The sequence below is a fragment of the Streptopelia decaocto genome, assembly GCF_964273445.1.
Source record: "Streptopelia decaocto genome assembly, chromosome: 3".
Classification (NCBI taxonomy): domain Eukaryota; kingdom Metazoa; phylum Chordata; class Aves; order Columbiformes; family Columbidae; genus Streptopelia; species Streptopelia decaocto.
The window spans coordinates 5,508,355-5,531,314 of record NC_138656.1 but is presented as its reverse complement, the minus strand read 5'-3'; the positions used below and the strand labels follow the sequence as shown (position 1 = coordinate 5,531,314).

At 42.8% G+C, this 22,960-nt stretch overlaps 1 protein-coding gene across 1 annotated transcript in view; it reads left to right on the top strand.

Annotated features, from left to right (window-relative positions):
- The first annotated feature begins 503 nt into the window (after positions 1-503).
- The window catches only part of JAG1 (jagged canonical Notch ligand 1), a 36,259-nt gene continuing 13,802 nt past the window's right edge, over positions 504-22,960 (top strand). Inside the window, exons 1-5 of the mRNA XM_082049961.1 lie at positions 504-1,101; positions 2,005-2,310; positions 13,142-13,193; positions 18,654-18,908; positions 19,901-19,961. Of these exons, the coding sequence (XP_081906087.1) occupies positions 1,024-1,101; positions 2,005-2,310; positions 13,142-13,193; positions 18,654-18,908; positions 19,901-19,961 (752 nt within the window). The 5' untranslated portion in view covers positions 504-1,023. The remainder of the gene's footprint in view (positions 1,102-2,004; positions 2,311-13,141; positions 13,194-18,653; positions 18,909-19,900; positions 19,962-22,960) is intronic.

Sequence of the window (22,960 nt, the reverse complement as noted above, 5' to 3'; positions counted from 1 at the left end):
CGCTGCCTCAGGTAACGCGGGGCGGGAAGCCAGGCGGCCGCCGCCGGCCCAGGGCAGGGAAGTTTCCACAGCAAAACCGCCCCCAAAGGCTTCGTTTTCCTTTTAACCAGCCCTGAGGAGGCGAGGGGGGAAAGGGCTACGGCTCCCGGGCAGCGAGGACCCCGCACGTCCCCTCAGCGGGCGGGAAAAGCGCTTCCCTCCGCGCGGCGCTGCCTCAGCCCGCCGCTCCCGAGCCGCCTCAGCGAGGCCGCAGCTCCAGGTATCCCGGGAGGCACCTGCGGTGCGGGGCTTCCCGAGAGAGGGAGGCGGGATGGGGCAGCCTAGAGCCACGGCTCGTCACCTCCCTCCGGCGGAGCAGCCGCCGCCCGCAGCTCGGTGCCGCCCGCGGCCGGCTAGCCCTCCTCTCGGTACCCGCCTACCTCCGCCCCTCCTGCCGGTACCTGCCTTCCCCTGCTCCTGCCATTCTCCTCCTCTTTCCCTCCTCATGCATATGGATGGGCGCATGCGCGGGCGGGCGGCCTCCCCGCCTGCCGCCGTGGGCTAGATGAAGCCGAGCGGCTGCGGGGTTCCCAGACGGGCGGCCGGCTGGTGTGTGCGCTGCATGTGCGTGTGTGTGTGTCCGCGTGTGTGTGTGTGTGTCTCGGGGGGGCGGGGGGCTCGCCGCGCCTCCACCGCGCGGTGCCCGGCGACCTGAAAGAAATAAAAGGATCGGGATAATAATCGCAATAATAAAAAAAAAAGAAAAGAAAAGGGGAAGAAAAGAGGGAGGCGAGAGAATAAGGAGAATAAAAGGAGGCTGGGCTGCTTTGCATTGAAGACCGGGGCGCTATTGAAAGCGCTTGAAAAGCGGCGTTGTTCGGCGCGGGTGCGCGCCGCGGCCGGCGCGGTATATTAGAGCGGGGCGGCGGCGGGCAGCAGCGGCGGCGCCTCCTCCTCCTCCCCTCCTGGCCCTCCCCGTGCCGTCCCGTCCCGGAGCGAGCGGCGGACAGCGGCGGCCTGCAGGCGGGCGGGCAGCGCGGCGGCATGCGTGCGCCCCGGCGGGCAGCCGCGGCGGCGTGCTCCCTCGGCCTCCTCCTGGCGCTGCTGGGGCTGCGGGCGAAGGTACGTACCTGGGGCTGCAGCCGCTGGCGGGCGGGCAGGGAGGGAGGGCAGCCTCAGCCAGCCGGAGTTGGGCTCCCGAGGAATTCGCAGGGGTTTTGCACTTTTCTGCGGAACGCGGGTCCCGCAGTGATTGCGGGAGGTGATTTTTTTTAAAAAAAAAAAGAAAAACCCGAATCTTGAGCGGTGCGCAAGGCGCTTCTGCAAAGCTACCCCAGCGACAGTGGAGTTACAGCTGCTAACTTTTCTGCGGAGATGGCACAGGCAGAAGTCTTCCTTGCAGCAAGACTTAATTCCCTGGGAACAAAAATTGCGATTACTGCAAACCGCTTTTTTACGAAATTACTTTTTTTTTTTTCCTTTTTTCTTTTTTTTTTTTTAACTGCTAATTGCAGTACTCTTGGGGTGACTAACGAGCAAGGTCTGAATCTCAGCTGGGCAGCCTTGAGCAGGGAGGCTATTTTCCCCATCTCAGCTGCAGAAGGGTTGCATTTCCAGGGTGCTTTAGCTACATCGGGTTTCTTTGGGTTTGCTCTCGTGTGTGCACTCTCCGTTTGATTTAGTTTTGTTTCATAACGATTTGGAAGCTTTCCTCATACATACAGTATTTTTTTGAAATTGGCACTTAAGGTTGTTTTTTAGCATTAATGGTATTATATGGTTGGGATGATTTATGAGCCTTTCTCATGGGTGTCTGGTAGAGAAAAGCTTGGAGTGGTTGCTTTTTTTTTTTTTTAATGTTATGGATGTGGTTCTTGAAAGCAGTTAAGATAACTTTCTTCTGTCTGCAGAGTTGTTGTAGATTGTGTTTGGGGAAAAAAGTGAGGTAACTGTCTGTTTCTTGTTTCTTTTTTTTTGTTTGTTTGTTTTTTGTTTTCTCCTCCGGTTCTTTCTTGGGATTAACAGGTGACTTTAGCGTCGGGACAGTTTGAGTTGGAGATCTTATCCATGCAAAATGTGAATGGTGAACTGCAAAATGGAAATTGCTGTGATGGCACCCGAAACCCAGGAGACAGAAAATGCACCAGAGACGAGTGTGATACCTATTTTAAAGTTTGCCTGAAGGAGTATCAATCCCGGGTCACGGCTGGTGGTCCTTGCAGCTTCGGATCCAAATCCACTCCTGTCATCGGAGGAAATACCTTCAATTTAAAGTACAACCGGAATAATGAAAAGAACCGGATTGTTATCCCTTTCAGCTTTGCCTGGCCGGTGAGTGCGTGGCCTTGCTCTGGCTCTGCCTCTGTTGGACGGTCCTGTTTGACATGGCCATAGCCATGCCGAGCCGAGCTCGAACGTCTCGCGCAGGGGCAGAGGCACCAGGACTGGGGAGGGAGCAGGCATCTTGGCAAGAGCCTCGGGAATCCGCAGCACAGAAACGAGTAAAATGTGGTGGTGTTTTTGTTTTTGTTCCCTGGGGCTCACAATGCACAGCCTGTTAAGTTTGAAAGTCAGATGTGCAGCGAGGGGGATCTAAATGGGTCAGGGAAGCAAACCCAGTATCTCTGCACTTTACAGCATGAATAAGTCTCTTGAGACTTAGAAGGTCAGAAGTTCATTTTTTTTTTTTTTTATTTTTTTATTTTTTTTTTTCCAAACCAGTGAAGTCTTGGGCTTAAGCCAAAAGAGCAGTGGGTTAGGGGCTGTAGAGGGATCCCGTGTGAAAAGTGTGTGTCATAGCTGGCCTCCTTCCCTGGAGCGTGTTTGGGAAGGCTTCCTGCTTCTCCCGAGGGGAAATCTCCCTGCGCTGCTTGGTGTTGATGGGAGCTGCTGCTGCTGCTCTTGGTGAACTAGTTGCCAGCTTCCCTGGGAAGCTTGGAAGGTTTTGAGGTACTTGTGGGCTCTAGAAGCTAAAGACTGAGAAAAGCCTAGTCTTAGCTTTTGGGCTATTTCACACACTCCTCCCCACAGCACACCTTTTCCTGGCTACTTGCCTCTGTGGTCCAGAGATTCTGGCTTCCCTCTAGCTGCGTGCAAAATTAGATGGCTCGAGGAGGTGGGGCTCTTTGAAAGGCACTTTCCCACTGTTGTCCACTTTAGCAAACACTCGTGAGCCTCGTAGAGCAGTGAGATGGAGGACGGGTGACCCTTTTTTTTCAGAAGCCTGTTTTGTTGTTGGTCATGTAACAAACTCTCGCTTTGACTTCAGTGCTGCTTGTTTCTTCTGGGGGTACTCAAGAGAGTTGAAGCTTTTATATAGTCAGCTCTTTTATTTGCTGCACAGTAAGTGAGGACCAGCTTTCCAAAACGACCATTGCCCAGGACAGACCCACAGATGCAGGGTGTAGGGTTTCTGGACACAGAAGGCTGCCCGTGGCATTGGGTGCCAGGAGGTGCATTGTTTAGTGCCCAGGCAGGCACAAACTGAGGATGACTGTTCTAGGGGGCTCTTAGACACATGTAACAGTTTATCTTTTGTGGTGGCTCTCTGGAATGCTATGATAGGAAAGCTGAAAACTCCAAAATTTATGCTTCTAAAAGTTATATTTAGAGATCACCTAGGAAACAAAACTGTTTTTCCCCCGTCCCCTTCTCCAAAGGCGCTGAGCAGACAATTTCCCACCAACTGCCTTGGGATATGTTGATGCTCAGCAGTTTTGAAGATCCAGTCATCCTAACCTAGATGCCTAAGGTCATTTTTGCGAGGGGAGGAGGGCTCTTACGTGCATGCAGGGGAGGGGTGAATCTTGTTTCCTATCCTCTGTCACTATCACTGCTGGCGAGGTGGAAGCATTTGTAGACTTTCCACTCCCTCTAAAACTTGGCCCTTGCCAGTCAGATAAGGACTGGTTACTGGGAGGGCCTGGACTTTTTTTTTTGGAAGGGGGGGGAAACCCGCCCCAAAAGCATTCCTTTTCCAGTTGTAGTGTAGACACCCACTTTGTAGTCCTGCAGCCAAGTGCTGCAGGCAGCCATGTGTTCTTGAAACGTCCTGTGCTGCCTCCTACCTGCCTCCTCTGTCAGTTGTGACTTCTGGAGTACTGAGGGCTGGAGAGGCACAAGGGTGAAATCAAGTCTGCGTTTTTAAGGAGATAGTATTACAAAGTACAATAGCAGAGTTAACAAAAGTACTCTCTGTTGGAAGTACAAGTCCTTCCTTTCTTTCCTTCTCTTTTCTTTCTCTTTTTTTTTTTTCTGACATGAAATGAGATAAAACTGTTATCAAATATGCCATCAAAGGGATAAAGGGCTTTGTAAAAATCTGAGGTATTTGAAGCTCTGCCAATAGTTGCACTGCTTGTGTTGCAGATTTTGACTTTTTTCAGAAAACTCGGGTTCATCAAGGATATATATATGTAGTTGTTTGTTTGTTTTGATTTTTGTTTTATTTTTAATGAGCCCCCTACCCTGTTCCCAGTAATTTGAGTGCCTTGAATCTGACAATATGTGAATATATATAAAAAATATGTGAAACACATTCCTTCTAAGAGCCCCTCTCTTCATAGGGTTGGGAAGGGAAATCTGTGCATAGAGGGTGGGTTTTGGGGGGTGGGGACCATGGGAGAAGTTTTCTAAGCTTGCTTGCATCTTAGTAAAAGAAATGCTTCTATTGTCCTGCTGAATCTAATTGAGAACTGGAGTCCTATGGCAGCAACAGCAAAACTCCAGTGCAGCCTTTGAAATGTGTAAAACTTGACAACTTCACACACTCTGGTTCCTAAGACTGGAATTTTTTGGAATAAACTCTTGCATATTCCCATGCAGAAATGTACTTTTTTGAGATTGTGATGATAGTCTGCTTGCAATTATCAAGCCTGCTTCCCAGCTTTAACTTCCATAGGACACAGCTTTGAAGCTAGCCATTGTGACTTTCAAATGGCATTTGAACAAAAGAATATCTAATGTGGCAAAGCCCTTATTTTTACTAAAATTGTGTACACAAATCATTTTAGCTCTTTAGAAAGCTCTACAGATAAAGTAGCAAACTTAATTAGTCAACTCAAATCTGATGCTGAAGTTTCAGAACTTAAAAAAAAAATCTTTAGATGGGTGAATGTGGACTTTACTAAAAGCTTGAGACTAACATTGCATTTACCAGTGGGGCTGAATATGAGAGTTGTCTTTGAATATAACTGAAAATGACAGTAAAGGTAATAGGAGCTAGACTGAAATGTTAATCATATTGCACTTGAAAATTCATGCTCATCTCTGAATATGTGTTGTTTGTGTTCTGCTATGTGAGGGAGGCTTTTCTTGGATGTTCCAGCTTGAGTCAGTAACATTAAGAAGTCTTGTTGCCTTGACTACTTAAAAAAATCTCATGTCAAGCTGCCTCTTACGCCATTAGTGAAAAATAGTTATATTGCATTAAGAGGTCTTTATTCATCATACAAGAGAAGAAGAAAAGAGAATTATGTGCTTTAAAGCTGTGTGCTTTAAATATATTGTTAGGTATGGTTTGTAGTTGCAGTGTAGATTTGAAGTCTCAGAGTCTTATTAATAACTTATGCAGTTTGCTCTTGTCAGTTTTGATATGTACCCCTGTGAGTAATGGGTGTGGAGATGGTGGGCCATAAATTAATTGAAGTGATGGAAGGTTTGAGTAAGTTGCTAGGAAACAGGGCAGCAGCCAGAATAAAGGACCTAGAGTGTGTCAGAAAGCTACCCCTGCAGTAGCTAGCAATTCTTCAGTAAACTGAAACAATAATAATAATAATGGTTATTAAGGGAAAAAAAAAGTAGACTTCTTGCAATCATTTTGAGACTTTAGTGACTTTCTTGATAGGCAACTTGGTTTATGAAGACATATAGAAAAGTATGGAACAAAAGGATTTCCATGTTTCTCTTGTCAAAGTCTGTCTCAACAAGTTTTGTTTCATGGTAGACACATGCTCTTCTCAGACATAAATCAAATCTTTTCCTTAAAGAATCAGATGGCACCTGAAGTGTGGTGTGTGCCCTACCTTAAGGGAACTGTGCATTAACTAAGCAAAGCTTAGCACTAAACTTTGCTTTTATGTAAAGAGAGATCTTTCGAGGGGTGGTGAGACTGTAAGAAAGAAGGAGGTCAAACTTGGCAATTCCTTTGGTATGCATCGCTCCAATTTCAGACAGCTTGTTTATCCTGAAATTATGAACCTTGTAATTATTTAATATTGGAGCCAATTGCACCAACACACTGGGAAACTACTGAGGTGAAAAAAAAAACCCCTCCAGCATCTAAGTGACTTTAGTGTAAAATACAATTAAAAAAAATATGAACATATTATTTTAAGCTTCATCTAAAAAGTACAATAGTCAGCTTTTTTCCTTTTTAATAACAAATCTTACTGTTACTGGTTGCTGAAGATAAAAAAGATGTTTTCTGGATAGGCATTGTTTTTCTTGGCTAGAAAGGGATAATAAAAGATCTTCAGTGTTTTTTAAGCTTCATGAACTTTTTTTCCCCTGTCTTGACACCAGAGGCTTCAAAAATACTAATCTGCAGCTGATACTAAAGTAATAGCCTTTTGAATCTGAGAGGAAAAAGCACTTCATTCAACTGCTTTTTTTTTAACAAAAAAACCAGTAGGTCACATTCATAAAATTAAAGCTTATTTTTTTATGTTGTTTTTCCCTCCCTCCTCCAGGTAACTTTTGAACACTTGTAGAAGCAAATGCAGATATTGTTCCAGCTTTTCTTAAAGAATGCCTGATAAGTCATCTTGGAGCATGGGCAGATCAGAAGAAATATTTATAATAACAAAATGCATGTTAACCAAATCCACACTGAGTCATTTATTGTTGACTAATAATTTAAGAATAACTCTTCAGCACTCAAAGTGCCATGTTTTGCCTAGGATTACTATCCAAAATGGAGCTGAGAGTAGTAAGTGACATCTGAAGCATAATTAGCATCCACAAGGCTGTTTTTTTTCCCAGGACTGCAGAGGAGTGATACATCCATTCAGAGGTTTTGAACTTGCATGTTCTTAAGAGTTATTTATGTTCCAGTCAGTTCAGAACTTCATCTTCCTGGTAAATCCATTTGACTATATTACCATAATATGTCTAAAAATAAATCCTTATCCTGCCTGCTCTCAGAATTTTAATTCTTGTTATAATAAAGGCCTGCTCCAGTTTAACTTCAGTGGCAGTGAGATTGGGCCTGGCGTTGAAGCTTGTTCCTAAACTTTCTCAGACTACAAACATCCAGCCCTGTCAGCTTGTTTATGCAGCTGGAAGTCTGCATGTCTGCAAATGAATTGCATAAGGTTGCTTTATGCTTAAAATTCTAGTTAAGGAAACTTACTGCTTCTTTGTGGACTGAAGGCAGGAATAGAAGTAAATGAGTTCTGAAGCTAGAAAAGCTGGGCCTTAGCTAATTAAATGAGATGTTGCGCCATACAAGAGGCTTGCACTCTTATACATGATGCTTATTCCAACTTCAGTTCTGAAGTCTGATGCCCTGTAGTACAAAACCTTAAGCTACAGTTTTTGAAAGTATTTCTCTGTAGATAATTCTAATGACAGGATTGGTTTTGAAAATTCAAGCTGAACTTGACTTTGCATTTCTGCTGATGAATAGAATTTTTATATGTAAATTGACACAGTTCTAATAATTGTAGCTGGTGACCCATGTGCCTCAACATGGGGAAAGATGTCAAAACTAGAAGCTGTTGCGTTTGTTTTTTGTTAGTCTGTGGAGCTCATGGTTCTGTGGTCACTGTTGTGCAGCATAAATTACACTCATTATTCTTGTAGTGTTCAGAAGAAACTGTAAAATGTGGATAGAAGTGGTTAAAGTGGTTTGTAAATAGTCAAACATCCAGAGTCTTTTACCAGCTCAACCCAGTTCTTATGCAGTTAGGTAAATAAGTAGAAAGGCTTCTTGTTCAGGCTTGCTCTATGTGAACCTGACTGTTTTGCTTGGCTGCCTACTAGGTATTCTCTCTATTAACCTTGCCACCCTTTTGTAACTGGTGCATTTAATTATCAGTGGGATGCTTTAAACAGGTAGGGGGACTGATAAGAGCAGGTAATCTGCTTGTTGGGGAAGGTTGAAAGCAACCATTGACATCTTGGCCTGCCTGCTAGTCTTTGACAAGTGGGACTCCGTGAGAAAATAACTCGGTAACGAGATAAGGTTCTGATTAAAATGCAGTTGTCGTACAATGCACACTGGTAGCTGAAATAACTTAAAATCATTAGTTTAAAAAGAAAGAAGGAAAAAAAAAAAATGCCAATTTTTTTTTTTTTCAGTTTTTAAAGGAGGGGAGAAGGGAGGACCCCAAGTCTCCCCTCTCTGTCCCAGTACATTGTTCAGTTAATGCACACTAGTTTTATGATTGGAATACATTGTAGTCCGGCCACCCAGACAGAGGCATTGACTGCTAATATTAACCAAGAACAATAGTGTGGCCATACTGACTGCAGTGAGGATTACAGAACATAATGGGGCCTATCCAAAAATAATGCTAATACAGGACAAGCAACAGGAAGCAGCAGTAGACTCAGCATTGCTCGGCTCCCAGACAAACCATGGACTTACTTCACACAATGGCAACTTCAGCACTTTATGTATTCACAGGACACTCATTATTCCAGCAGGCTTGCCAGATCAGAGATCAGCCTGGTTTACTGGATGCTTAAGCGTATGCATAGTTTGGATAGCGGTACTTTTGTGTCCTTCATCATTTGGCAGGAGGGTGGCAGCTGCATCGCAGAGAAGGTCTTGACTTCAGTTACTGGCTTGACTTGTGCCAAGGCAGAATGAGGGGAAAGTCTGTCCTGGAAGCTGCTAATATAATTACATTTGTTTTCATGTTTTCTCCTTTACGTGGCAATGAAGCGTTTACTGGCACTAATAGCGTTGAAGGAACTACTCAAAATGAAGACTAAGGGAACAATGTGCTCTGTTTTCATGTGGGCATATTCTGATGAGGCTCTTGGCCGGGCTGCCTGCGTGAGGTTCTGCCTGGCTCTTGGCCACGGACTCTGAGGTGTGAGATCCTTACAGCTTGGGCTCTGTTTATATACGCAGGGTTGAGAGAGTAACAGCTTTATAGGGTATTGCTTTACTAGCCCAAAGGAGAGCTTCCTGGCTATGTTGCATTTGACAAAGGGTTAGGAGGGTTAGGTTGTTTCCTTTCTTCTCCCTTGTAGGTCCCCATCTCATCTGGATGAGAAACCAGTATTCTTCAAGTCCTTTGAAGGAATACTCTGTCAGTGCTGAGCATGGCATGACGTTGTGATGCATCTGTATAGCATCATCTTGACTTGTCATGTTGCAACAAGGGTGAGAGAGTCCTGCTGACGTTTAGAGGAAGTGATTTTGTGACTAGCCTTAACTCCACTCAGAGGGATTCTCCTCCCTGGCCCTTGGGCGCTTTGAAATACTCCTCAGTTTCCCTCTTCCCTATCTCACCTTCTTCCAGCTGAAGGGAGGAGGGATTGCTGGACTTCTTGGCAATTTGCTGTGGCCTGCTTGTGACAGCATGCCAGTCTCCTAGCCTCCTTCCCTAGGATGCAGGTGAGGTCTTTGAGGGCCCTTCTCAAACTGGTCTTCACAGCTGGCAGAGCATGAGGAGAACATCTCTGGGCTTAACCTGCTCGCCTTGTTTGGCAGAGGAGGAGCAGGCGCAGCGCTCAAAATGCAAACTTCCCACTGCATTTGTCTAGTCATGGTTTCACGTGCTCAGCAAAGCTCTTGCATGGTTTAACCACAAGGATAGGAGGGAAAGAAGTTTGACTAGTTGCAGCCTCTTTCAAAAAGGAGGTAGTCCTTTCACTAATGAGCCTGATGTTTTAATCTTGCTCTGTCCCACTGACTTGCAGAATGACTTTAGAAGCCAGAGTACAAAAACACCTCTTTTGGGTGGGTGTCTGGAGGAAGGGAGGGAAGATGGTAATCAAGCCGAGAGCTTAAACACTGTCTGCTTACCTGGAGCTGCTAATATTTCATTTAAATGACCAGAAAAGAGATTGCATTGGCCTTTCAGTCCCTTAAAAGGGGTAGTTTGTGATGGATTTCAGGGTCTTCACAGACTTTCTTGATTTGTATTATCAATGGATCAGCCTAAATCATGGTGTCATGTCATTGAGGAAAATAGCTCTTGCACATTGGTGCTTGCTTTGTGGGTTTTTTTTGAGTGTGAGCTTAACCATTTCCATCCTCTCATAGCTTAATTCATAGGAGCTGTGCTTAAATTTGACCATGCTGCCTTTCAGTCCTCTGGGCTGCTGTGGATGTTCTGCAAAATGTGCCGTCTTGCTGTTCCTTTCAAGCTGCCTTTCCTCTCAGGCCAGAATCCCTGCCTTCTGGTCAAGCTCAGGTTTACAGTGGCTAATTGGGTGTGACTCTGGAAAGTTCACTGCTGCCTTGTTGCCTAGGACATTGCTTTGATGGAATAAGGTGCACGATGTGGAATTCTTGTGTCTGGATATATATATTTATTCAAAGATGGGCAGAGGTCACCTATGGGCATGGGAAAAGTTAAACCTCCATGCTGTAAGTAGTCATTCCTGAGATATCTGAATTGTTGATCTATAGAGTGGGGATGATATGCATTTTAAAAAAAAATCTCAACAGTGCAGTCTTTGCACAGAGCTGCTGCTTTGGGAGATGGGAGGAACTGGCTAGAAGTGTGAGATAGTTGGATTGTTGAGTGTGACTTGCTACTCTTGTTGTGGGGCTGTGCGTATCTTGTGTCTTTTGTTCAGAAGTGTCCCATTTTGAACACAAAGTCTTGTCCTTTCTTTGCCCCGTGCTGAGAGGGGCAGAGCCAGGAGATTAAACTGCCATTCTTCTTATAATCTCTTTTCAGAATAGGGATTCTTCATCTGAAATACTGAGATGAGGTGAGAGGGGGCACATAGAAACAAGGGAATTGCTAGGGTATGTCTATTCCCCCTGCATCTTGTTTCCATCCAGTTAAGCAGAAGCCTCTCCTCTCTTTAAACAAACTGTGTGGTGTTGGAAAGTGGTCACGCAAGTATCTAGCAACAGTAGCAGTTAAAGCAAGGATTCAACCTTTCCTTTCCTTAAGGGCTAGGTGTGTTGGTAAACAGTCCTGAGAACCAACCGGGAACTGTTGCTATGAGTTTAGACAAAATATCTTCCAAAACAATTATGCAAGGCCGAAAGGAAAACATCCTTAACTTTATTGGAAGTAGTGCTAGTTGCCATAATTCATTCCCTATATCATAATATTTTTTTTCAAGCTTGCACTAACATGTTGTGCTTGTGCTTCTCAATGTTGGTAATTAAACCAGTGAGGAAGCACCCAAGATAGTGCAATCTATATGTGTAATATGGCTCAGGAGTTCTATTCTGTGTGCGGTTTTTTGTTTTGTTTTTTTTTACCACTGGCTTGGATAAGGACTCTTAAAACTGCTTTGAACAGTATTAAATGATCACATTGTGTCCTATTTTATTTTCAGAGTTTCTTTCAAGTTGAGAGGCTTGGTCTAGAATAGTAACAACTAAAATGTAACTTTTATGAAATATTAACCAAAAATGGTTTGGGCCAATGCAGACTCTGCATCGAAGTTTGGGCGCATGTCTCGGCTTGCCCAGCTTTGCTTACTTTCTGAAGCATTTTCCCACAGTTATCAGTGAACGAAATGGAATCCTAGTCTGTTTTGAATATGAAACATATTTAGGCGATATTCCAAGCTGGTGTCCATCACAAACTAGGTTTTCATTCAGAGGCTGCATGCTGTGTCCAGTCGTGAGAAAACAGTCTGCTTAACTTTTTTTATTCCTCTCTCTCCTTTTAAGGAATTTGAAGTCTGCCCTTACACTTGCACCTTGTAGCAGCTTACTCTCAGAACTATGTTTTGGTTTCCATTACAGAAAAGGTGTTAAGCAGTACAGACCATAAATGAGCAGACTGCGACTGAGCACTGATAAAATTAAGAAGTAATAAATATTAAAATACACAGCTTTGATGGCAAAGCATTGTAATCCTTCATGGAGAGTTTTTGTTATTGTTCTACTCAGCAGAAATATGTTGTGTTTATTACCTCATTTATACTTATTATTATACTTTTTAATTTTTAAGTAATATTTTTTCTCAGTTGTTTTTTTTTTTTTTGGGGGGGGGGGAAGGAGTTGGTAATGTTTTGGTTTTGAATCATTCTCTAAGTTTGGATATGGCTGGCTAAATGTCAATTTTGAAAGATACAGCCTGGATAATATCTCGGAGTAGAGCTGGGGGAGGAGAAGATGTTTTAATGGCTCTTGTTCTCAAGTTAGGATTGAAGATAAAGGTGGCTTAGATGTAATAGCTGGCACCTTTCCAGCCCATGGAGTCACTTGTGTTAGTTTATGCTTAGATTATTATTACTGGAGTGCTGGCGAGCTCATTGGCAGATTAGTGCGTCTGTAAAAGTGACACGGGGTGGATAGTGCGGCTTCCCTTTCCCTGCGCTTCCAAATAGTCTGATTTTAGCCTTTGTTTTACAATGCTGCTTCTCTCTCACCCCACCCCCTTCCCATAGCCCTCCGTTCTTCCTTCAGTTACCTGATACGGGTGGGAGCTGCGATGGCCCTCATGCAGACAAAGCTTTCAAAGGGGGTGCTGAAAAGCAAAGTCCCTAGAGATCGGGCTGTCAAGGCAGAGCACAGTAATCTTAGCAACACTTCTGGCTTTCAGGATGGCTGGGGGAAGGGACATCAAGACTACTTTTCTGTAACTAAAATTCTTTTGAAGCAGCTTTTGAGGGTGGGGGTGTTGGGTGTTTTTTTGGGGATTTTTTGATGCTTTGCCAGCCTGATGTTTTTAGTCTTCCATGTGCTATTCTTGCACACGTGCTTTATTGTGGCTGCAGCATAGTGTCAAAGGCTGTACTTCCTGGTTAAGTACATAAGATGCATTAATGATGACAAAGATGAGCTATCCAAGGTGAAAGGTCTTCTAAGTCAGACTGGATAAGGTAGCTTATGGGGTTTCAAGAAGATCATGTTTGTCTCAAGTATAATCTATTACCTATTTAGGTTTTCAAGTATTCCATTTTAAAGCAGAGACCGTGATTTTTTTTTTTTTCCATTAAAATTGTCTTTTGTTTTTCTTACAGTTATGTGTGGCTTTGAAACTAACTCTTATTTCCTCTCTTGCAGAGATCCTACACATTGCTTGTTGAGGCATGGGATTACAATGATAACTCTACTAGTAAGTATTCGTTCCTCTGGTTTACTTAGTTGAGACACCTTGATTTCCTGGCCATTGAAAAGTCTTTGGTAGTCTAACCAGACCACTCTGAGTAGGGCATGAGGAGAGGGAAAAGGTCTCCCCTAGATGACTCGGAGCAACTACTGTAGGCTCTGCAGCAGCCTATCTCCCTCATGTTGCCTTTAGAGAGTGAGTAGCTTGCTCACCTAGGTACCAGCAGTTTGATGCCTAAAAATAGATGCCGTTAATTTCCTCTTTCTCCTTGGGAAGGATAAAAGTCGAGGGGTTTCTTCAGTTTTTTTTGTTGGGACTTTTTTTTTTTTTAAGAGCGATATTCAGAAGCCTAAATGTTGTTGATTTGGAACTCCTCTAAAAACTATGTACTTCTCAAAACTGAACATGCTGCTTTAAAAACAAAATGCAAAATCAAACAAAAAAACCTCTATAAGAGCCAGTATAGGTATCCATCCATGAGAAACAGGAGTGACTACCAGCTTTTCCTTGGGAGCTGAATGTCTAGGGATTTATATTTGGGGCTGAAAAATATTTAGCAGACAGCACCTGGTAGAGCTGGCTGGAAATCAAGGGTGGGAATCTTTTACCTGGAATGTCTTTGGTTGGTTTTAGAAACTTTCTGCTAAGCTTTTCCTGTTGCCTAGAGGAAGCTGTATAGGGGCTCTTGGCATATGAACTGCTCTGCTCCTACTGAAGCAGGTGGGCAAAATTAGCGCTATTTTCAATCTAAGGCTTTAACAGTGTGTGGTAAAAACCACAGGAGAAAGTATGAACCTGAACTCGTACACCTTTTGTTGATGCAACAAACCTTTTCCTTTAACAAGGAAGCAGCAGCGCTGTGGCCCATCTTACATAAATTTTTAAACAGCTTCTTGTAGTCCACTTTGGAATTCCAGGTGACAGCCCCACAGTAATGAAATGGACTTCATGGTTCACAAAAGAAAGGCCTTGTAAAAATGTGTGTAGTGTAGTTTTATGTTTTAATTGGTATGGAGTACACTGCTTGGGAAAGGCCTGTGAGTCTGGGAACCTTTCCGCACAGATCTGCTTTTTAATTTTTAAATATACACGGGCTGTCCTATTAGTTCTTAGTTCTCGAAAAGAAGTCGTCCATTGCAAATGATTGATGAGACCTGTCAGTGACAGCCAAGGGTTGCTTTGCAACCTGCCACATCCAGCACTGTTGCAGTACCTGTCATTTCAGGCCCTATCCCAGCAGTCATGGAGCAGTGGCTGGGAGGCTTCTTGGCTCTTAGCTATGGCGTGTTTTATGGAGGAGCAGAAAAGAGGTTGCTACAGCAGCAGAGCTGTATTAAAAATGCAAGATGCCTGAATTCAAAATGAAGGTCTTGTTTACAGTAGGAGCTGGGATTTTTTTTCAGACTGGGTCTCTGCCACTTTTACTATTATTAGAGCTCATCTTTTTTCATGAAACAACTGCATTTGCAAAGCTACACAATGAACCCTTTCTTTGCTTTCATGTTCTGCAAGTACAATTGTCTTCAGACAAAATTGCCTCATTTCTCAGCAGTGCATTTGACCAAGTGCAGACATGTTCTTACATATGTTCCTGATTTGCATTCCTGCACTAGCTTTGCTGTCACATATCCATCTGTAGGTCACTTCAGTCACTGTACTGCACAAAGCTTTTCCTTTGTACTGCATCTCTTTACTTACAGTCAGCTTTCCCAGAGCTGAAGAATAAGTCTTGAAGAACTTGTTAAGGAAATCATTAGAACTAAATAATTGTCACCATATAAAGTGATGACTATTTTTTTTGATGTTCAGGATTTTCTTTTACCCTAATTACTCTTGAATCGTAAGGACTCTGTGAGATGTCTCAAAAAAAAGAGTGAGTGTAGTAGGCTTTGTGTTACTTTTCAATAGCTCTAGCATCCTCTGATCAATGCAGTCGTTAGGAGATCCTAGAGTGGATGCTTCCTTCCCCCCTCTACATTCCACTCCTCCTACGTTCCCTTTACCACATACTCTCTCTTGTCTCACTTCCAAGAGTGGCTTGCAGTTAAATTCTGGCCCTGTTGAAGCTGATGAGAATCGTGCTTTGTTGGAGCCAAGATTCAACTTAAATGGTTTCCTTACTCTCGTTCTTGTCTAGATGCCATCTTGCTACTGTCGCTTCATACATAAAGCTAATGGGGCTGACATCGCATCTCGAACTATGTCAAAGAGCCATTGTAAATTACTGGTATCAGTTGCATGTGAATTCCAGTCGGCCATAAGAGACCAGAGCAAAATGTAAACCAAGCCATAGCTGGAAGTTGTCTGAAACAAAGACTTTCAAAAATAACTGTGGTGACCTTGGCCACCCAAACTTCTTAGAGGAGTCTGGGCTTTTGTCCTCGTTGTTGTTGTTTGCTTCCTGGCGATGCATGGTTAAAATTTCCAGAAATCGGCTCGCTGATAAGCAAAGGTGGGCAGTCAAAATAGCTGATTTCCCTCTGCCTAAAACCTCTGATACAGTTGCCCACCGAATAAAAAAGACGGATTAACAGCTTTTGAAATGTAGCCATATAAAGTGAATGAAAGCAACAAATTCTCTGCCAGTGAGGTGCAGAGTGGAAGTTCAAAGATGTACAAAAAGCCTCTCTCTTCCACTTCATCAATTTCTATTTGGTTAATGTTTCCTCTAACCTTTCTATCAAAACATGGACTTCTGAGTCAGATGATGTCAGGAGAGCTGGGAAGATCGTTTTCTCTCAAGTCTGGCTGATGACTACTTCTTATTTACTTAACCAGTCTGCTGCTTCAGGATTGCTTACTATGAAACTTCAAACGTTATTGGTGTGGGCTAGGATTGGAAGAGTTGTTGCAATGCCTTCCCTCAAGCCTGGGTCAGCACACTTGTGTAAGTGCGTACTGACAGGTGGGAATAGGGAAGGGTGGAGAAATTGTTGTACGAGAAGGAACATGCTGATACTTCGTTGTGAAAACTGTGGGTAATGACTCCTGGAAAGGGATCTTGAGCCTGTGAGGCCTTACTTGAATTTAAATACATGGTGGCAGCTTTATAACATGTATCAAATGAAAGGCGTTTTAGCCATGATCCAAGTGAAATCGCAGCTGGTTTTCATCTAGGCCATTAAAAAAAAAAGTCCAGTGGACTAATAAGGATGTTTCCATTTGAGTTCAGCCTGTGGTTAAGGGCTCAAAAGAGCCGGTGGCTGGAGTTGAGATGTCGTAGACGTACAGCAAGGACGTGCTTCCTAATGAGCTGGCAGATAGGCGAAGAATGATAGAGCAGAGGCAAGAGGAAAGATCTCTTTTCCAAGGCGACTGTTTTTCTGGTGCCAAGGACTGAAAGAGCTGTCAGTGGTTATGTTCCCAATGGGGAACAGGAAAAGACTGGAAAAGCAAGAGTGTGTGTGTGTGGAGGGGGAGCAGTTTGCAAAACTAAATGGAGTGTCATTCCCCTTTTCTTCTTCCACTTACAGGAGCATAGAGTTGTTTTACTCGCAAGAAACAGGATGTCTTTATGCACGGACTCGGTATTTGGGGAAATGCATTTGCTTTCCAACTGTGCTGTAGATCGGAGTGTAATCTTGGCAAGCGCAGCAAAGCCATCTCCAGCACGCATGAGTGGAACTATAATCGCTTGACTAGCCCCATTCAAGACTAATAGATATGCATCTGCTTAAGTACCTCTTAGAATTAGTCAGTAATCTTGTTGATGAGATCTAAGAGCCTTACACCTGCACGGTACAGGACATGATATTGCTCTGGATATACCAGTATGGAAAAGTCCTTAGGCATCTACATTACTTGTGAATGGGATGTAAATTAATAAAGGCCTGCGTGTATTTGAAAGTCTTGCACATCAATGTGGGGTTGGGGGCTTAGTGCCAATGAATAATAAAACCTGATTTAAATGGAAAATATCATAGAACCAGAAATACCAGAAGGTGAATAAGAAGTTGTTGCCCTTAATTTCACACTGTAAACACTTAATGAATGCTGGTCTCGAGCCAGGAATACCCCCCAGAATGGGTAAATGCTTACAATGCGTGTGTATTAACACTTTTCTGTGGTTGTGCAGCAAGTGCTTTGACTTTATTCAGAACTGCAGACACGCAGGCAGGCTCTAGTGGTGAATTGATAATGGGTAGCTGAGGCTTGAGGAGCCTGTTTGGAAGTTTGTTTTGAAAGCTACAAATCACAGGTCCTTAGCAGTACATTTAAAAATATTTTAGATGAAAAACTGTCCATGTGTTATTTAAGCTTTATGTAGCAACTTCATTAGGCTTCAGCTCTGCCTTATGCAAAATCCTCAAATTTTGTTTTGTGATTGTTGGAAGAACAAGCTGAACATCAGTGAGTTTTAATTCCTAGCACTCGAATGTGCCCGTACTTCACATGCTGTTTTCTAACACATCATTGGCAAACTGCCCTCCTACCTAAAATTTTTCTGTCGCTGGATTATGCTCCCATATACAGAACAGGGTACTCTGGTACTTAGTTTTGGTTTTGTACTATGTCTACAAAGATATTTTGGCTGTTTTATGATAAACTTTCACTCGGCACTCAAGTGCTTACTAGCTGCAGGTTGTAAGGCAGTGTCAGATCATTTAAGTCACAAGACCTGGACTACAAAGTGAAACACCACAGATATATACAATGTTCTGTGCTAATGTGAAATATTATTATTTTGAGCCATAATTTAGACAGTTGTAGGGCTCTAAAAGCCAGAAGGCTCTTGCTGGAACTAGATATCAAGTACAAAGTCTAAACTTTGAAATACTCAGTAGAGAGAAGGGGGGGGGGGTCTCTGGCAAATATATGCAGTAATTTGAATTCTCTGCTTCAAGTAGTGGTAGTTTTGAATTTTCATTGTCAGCTAGCATCGGAAGAAAGAATCTCCATGGTATTTCTTGGCCAAAACCTGGTGAGATCACTGATGTCATCTGAATGCCAGAGTTGCTCATTTTCCGTTCAACTGGTGTCCCAGAAGGCCACAAACCTTTTGTGGTGCTCATGTTTGGTTTGTAGACGTTGCTTTATTAGGCTATTGTAGTATCATGGTTTTGTAAATATTCCAGTTATAAACAACACTAGTACCATTAATGGAGAAGCCTGGAAAACCATATTATGTACCAATCAATTGGAGCTAGAAGTAAAAGCAGCTGAATTGTCTTTAATCACAAACTGCAGGATTCTTACTGAATGCCCTTACGCTGCAAACGGGATAAGTGATTTGCAGTAACCTAACAGTCCCTTTTGATTTCAAGCTTTATTCAGTTTGATAATGCTGCATGTGTGTTTCAGTTAATGGTTTGTAGCTCCAGGGCAGCCTTATCTTACTCTCTAAAACAGAAAATGAAGAAAACCAACTGGCTGCCTCGGTCTGGTCTGCGAAGGCAGAGCGCTGTGATGTGGGTGGTAATGATACGTAAATGAAGTCTTAACTCTGACATCTCTTCTGACTCCTAGATCCCGATCGCATTATTGAGAAGGCGTCCCACTCTGGCATGATCAATCCAAGCCGTCAGTGGCAGACTTTGAAACATAACGCAGGAGTCGCCCACTTTGAGTATCAAATCCGTGTGACTTGTGCAGAACATTACTATGGCTTTGGCTGCAACAAGTTTTGTCGACCAAGAGATGACTTCTTCACTCACCACACCTGTGACCAGAATGGCAACAAAACCTGCTTGGAAGGCTGGATGGGACCAGAATGCAACAAAGGTTTGTGACAAGTGCTCGAAACCCGAGTGATCCATGGGCTTGGGTAGGATTTGAGTGCATCATATCCAGCTTGCAATTCAGTGGTCAGTTTGTGCAGACAACAAGGCTAAGGACTGATGAAGCAGTGACTAACTCTTTACACAGAGAACTAGGAGCAGGGGAAGACTAGTTTCTGCCTTGTTTTAAAATCTTGCAGAGGTCTGGCAAGTACTGGGCACTTAGCAGATGTGTTCTTTCTCTGATTATCCTCATCTTTGCCCTTGGGAAGAAAACCCAGCCCATTGACTTCAATGGGAGTTCTGCTGCTGACTTCAAAAAGGATTTCCCCTTTGGTGCAGAACTTCAAGACAAGCAGGAAGGAGAGACTTGTTTTAGAGCTGACCTGGCAAGTGTAAAGCTTTAGTGTTTGAAAAGTCCCAGGCTGTTTGTTCTGAGATTGTTTAACATGTTTATGAGGGAATGGCAACTTCCTAGCTAATTTCATAAGGAGAAAGCAGGACTCTGAATAGGAACAGACTATTATCAGCATGTCTTGCTGACTGCGTTTACCTGCAATTTGAATAAATGCTCCTGTTAATATCTGATCTGTTCAGAGATACGGCTCAGAAGTAAATCCAGGGTAGTTAAAAGTTGCTTTGAATGAGATGTAAAGCCAGGGAGAGTGGGCCAGTTCACCTGCAAAAGATGGAGAAAGGAAACCTGTAGACTCAAAGTGACTCGCAGCTCTGTATGGTGAGACGGTTTCTCTTGCATAGAAACAACTCTTCCAACAGCATTAGGTAGGCTCCTCTGCAAAACTAGCTGATAGATTTCCTGTCACAGGGAGCCACCTATCTTGGTTTTCCTTCCAGTAGAGTTGATACAAGAGACTTGTTAAAACCTTGGATTTAGTAGGATTACAATGCTGTTGGAGATTAAAGCATTCCCACAAGTGTGAAGATGCAGGAAGCAGGCAGCATGCTGATACTCTTCTTTTTTTGTTGTTTTAACAGCTATTTGTCGTCAGGGATGTAGCCCCAAGCATGGTTCTTGCACAATTCCAGGAGAGTGCAGGTAAATGCTCCCTCTCCCTCCTTGTTTCCCCGACTCCCCCAAGTAATTAAACAAGTGATGCTTAACACAATAGGACTGGGGTGGGAGGGTGTTTTTGGAGTCATGTTTTTGACCAAGGCACATTATTCATGCTGACTTGCCCAGAATAAGGGGGGAGCAAGCTTTTAATGCACTGATAATTTTAAGAAGCTTTTGGTTTGTGAAATGGTGGCACTGGGTGGGAGGGGAGTGTGGGATAAATCGTGTGAATGCTGCCTAATGAGCACTAACTAATTGTTTCTGCATAAATAGTGCAAATATTTTGTGGGTACATTCTTTTTTTTTTTCTAACAGCCTGATTAATAGGCTTTTTCAACTACTTGAAGTACAGTGCGGCTTTTCTCTCCTCTTCTCCCTTGCACTGTTTCCCCCTTCCTCCCTCCCGACCCCTGGTTTCTTCCATCAGTAGGCAAAAGTCAAGCATTCTTTAGAATGGGATTAGTTAAATCTCTCGGTTCCTTTACCATTGTGAACCAGGCTCCGAGTGCTGAGAGGTTAATAGCTGGGATGAAATCTTGTCAGTAGGCTCCCATGAATACTGAATCTTACTCCTGTGCTTTGAACTCCACTCTGTCCTGGCAAAGAGACAATGAAAAGCAGAGTTTGTGCATAACCCAGTGATTGGAATGTCTCAAAAATAGACAGCACATATTTACAACACAGGGGAGTTTTCTCCCTTAGTAATAAAATATTAATGGACATTAAATGTGGACATTCTTTATTAACAAACAGGTTGTAAGTTGCTTCTTGTAACCCTTTATCATATCTGTTTGCGTGTGACAGGGAACTCAGGGCTTCTGAGGCTACAAAATGTTGGTATTGATCCTGTGCAGGAAGGGTTAGAAGTGAAGCTTGGGTATTCACAAATAAAACGCACAAGTCTGAAGGAACAAAGTAATTTTTCTGCCTAACAAACATATTGGTGGATTCTTTATTCCTGGAAACTTTGCATGAAGCAGACTGCTTTTCTTTCTAGATAAGCTGTAGTTCAAACAAGAAGTCTGACAGGCTATATAAGAAATCAGCCTAAATAGTCACAGTGGCTCATTCTTTCTCCATGTCCCTGTGATCTACGCTTCAGAAACAGAACAAAAAAAATCATTAAGGAACATTCTGAAAGTGAGGGAGGAAGTAACTCCACAAGAGACATGGCAAAGTGAAAGTCAGTCTGCAGGATGGACTGTTTTAGATTGTGTTCAGTGATTTTAGTGTTCAGCAGCACTGACAGAAGCTGGTTAACCCTCAGAGCGCCACATCTCATTTTTTTAATTAAAAGAAGAAAAAAGCTCAGCAAGTAAGTAGGAAGTATTGGGGGGCCAGATGGTGAGAGGAGCATATCAGTCAAAGCTACCAGTGATTTGTGCTTCTGTCATCAGAATAAACATGCCTTGTAGGGGTTGCTGTCTCCTAGTCAGAACAACAGGCTTTGTTTCCAGATTTTTTCTTTCCTTTCTCTTTCTAAGTCTCTTACCTCCCACTCACTGCCCAGACATGCACTAGTGCTCTTATTTACTTAAGGTGCAACTTTCCCACACTTGATTTGCATAGTCTTGAAACAATGCTGTCCTTCTGGTGCTTTCAGATAACTTCTGCTTGCCAAGTTAGACCAATATCTTTAAAGTGAACACAGAAACAAGATTTTATTTTCTTTTAAGTTTTGATGAGTCATATAGCCTGCATGTTATAAATGCAACAGGATTTAAAAATAACATCCCGGCAGAAACTGCTCTGGGTTCTGGTACAATAGACAACTTGCAAACATTCTTAAAATATCCTTTTCCCTTTTGGTGAGAGTCACTTTCTTTAATGCAGGCCAGCCAACAAAACCATATTTACTCATGAATCACTATACAAGAAAAGTTAACTTCGAATTTCTCACGAGAAACTGCTGCAAGAATTATTACCATGAATCTTGTTCTGGAATTGATATCTATTTTTAAAAAAAATGCCCATAGCCTTTATCCAATTTTGTTTGTTATGCTTTGAAGCTGATGTTTGAAGAAAGCCATGAGCTTTAGCCAAATATATGACTTTTCTCTGTGTGTTTTTTTTAATTACTTGTTTCTCTTTACACTCACTTTAAAGAAAACAAAACCCACCCCTTTGATTTGATAGAAAGGAGTAAAATTCTCATTTTGGATACCTGTTTTTGCAGGTCAGGTCCCTTAATTTTGCTTGTGTGCAACCTCGCAGGCAAGTTGCTTTGAATTGCAATACAAATTAAAAGGGTACATTCCTAAATTTTGATCTTAGTACATTCTTATTATATTCCCCATACAGAAGGATTTTCCAAGAGCTACTTGAGAGAGGTGGCTTTGCCTGATCTAGTTTTCTTTCCTGTTCTTTGCACACAAAGACACATAAGTTGGACTAGTGCTTTTTTGTTTTCTTCTTGTCAGAATTTCCCATTGACTTGGAATAGGCTGCTATAGAAATAGCTATTAAGAAAAAAAATTAATTAGGATGCAGTCTGTTACCTGAGATATTTAGAAGGGAAGTCGGACTTACCACTAGCTGTGTGTGATTACCCATTGGCCTGATCCTCCTGGCTTTTTCCCATGAGAAGAAATTGCCAGTAGAAGAATGGTGGGGGGTTTTATAAATAGAAAGCTTAGCTGACTTCTGTACGGATGAGGTTTGTTTTCATAATTTAGTGACGGCTTAGTGCATAATTGCTGCTGATCAATTACTCTCAGGACCTGTTAATGAAATACAGTACCTCAACAAACCCTTGCTTTTCATTTTCAACTTGTTTTCCTTGCTTCTATCTATAGATCCACTTTAATTTGAAGAATCCTTGGTCTGCCTTACTAGTGAGAACTAAATGAAGCCAAAATGAGCGTTCCCTTAAGGAAGCTTTACTTTAACATCTTCCTTTTAAGTACAGAATTCAGGTAGTTCATTGATAGTGGCAATAAATGATTTAAATAATAGAAATTCCTCTCCAGACATGAAAATAG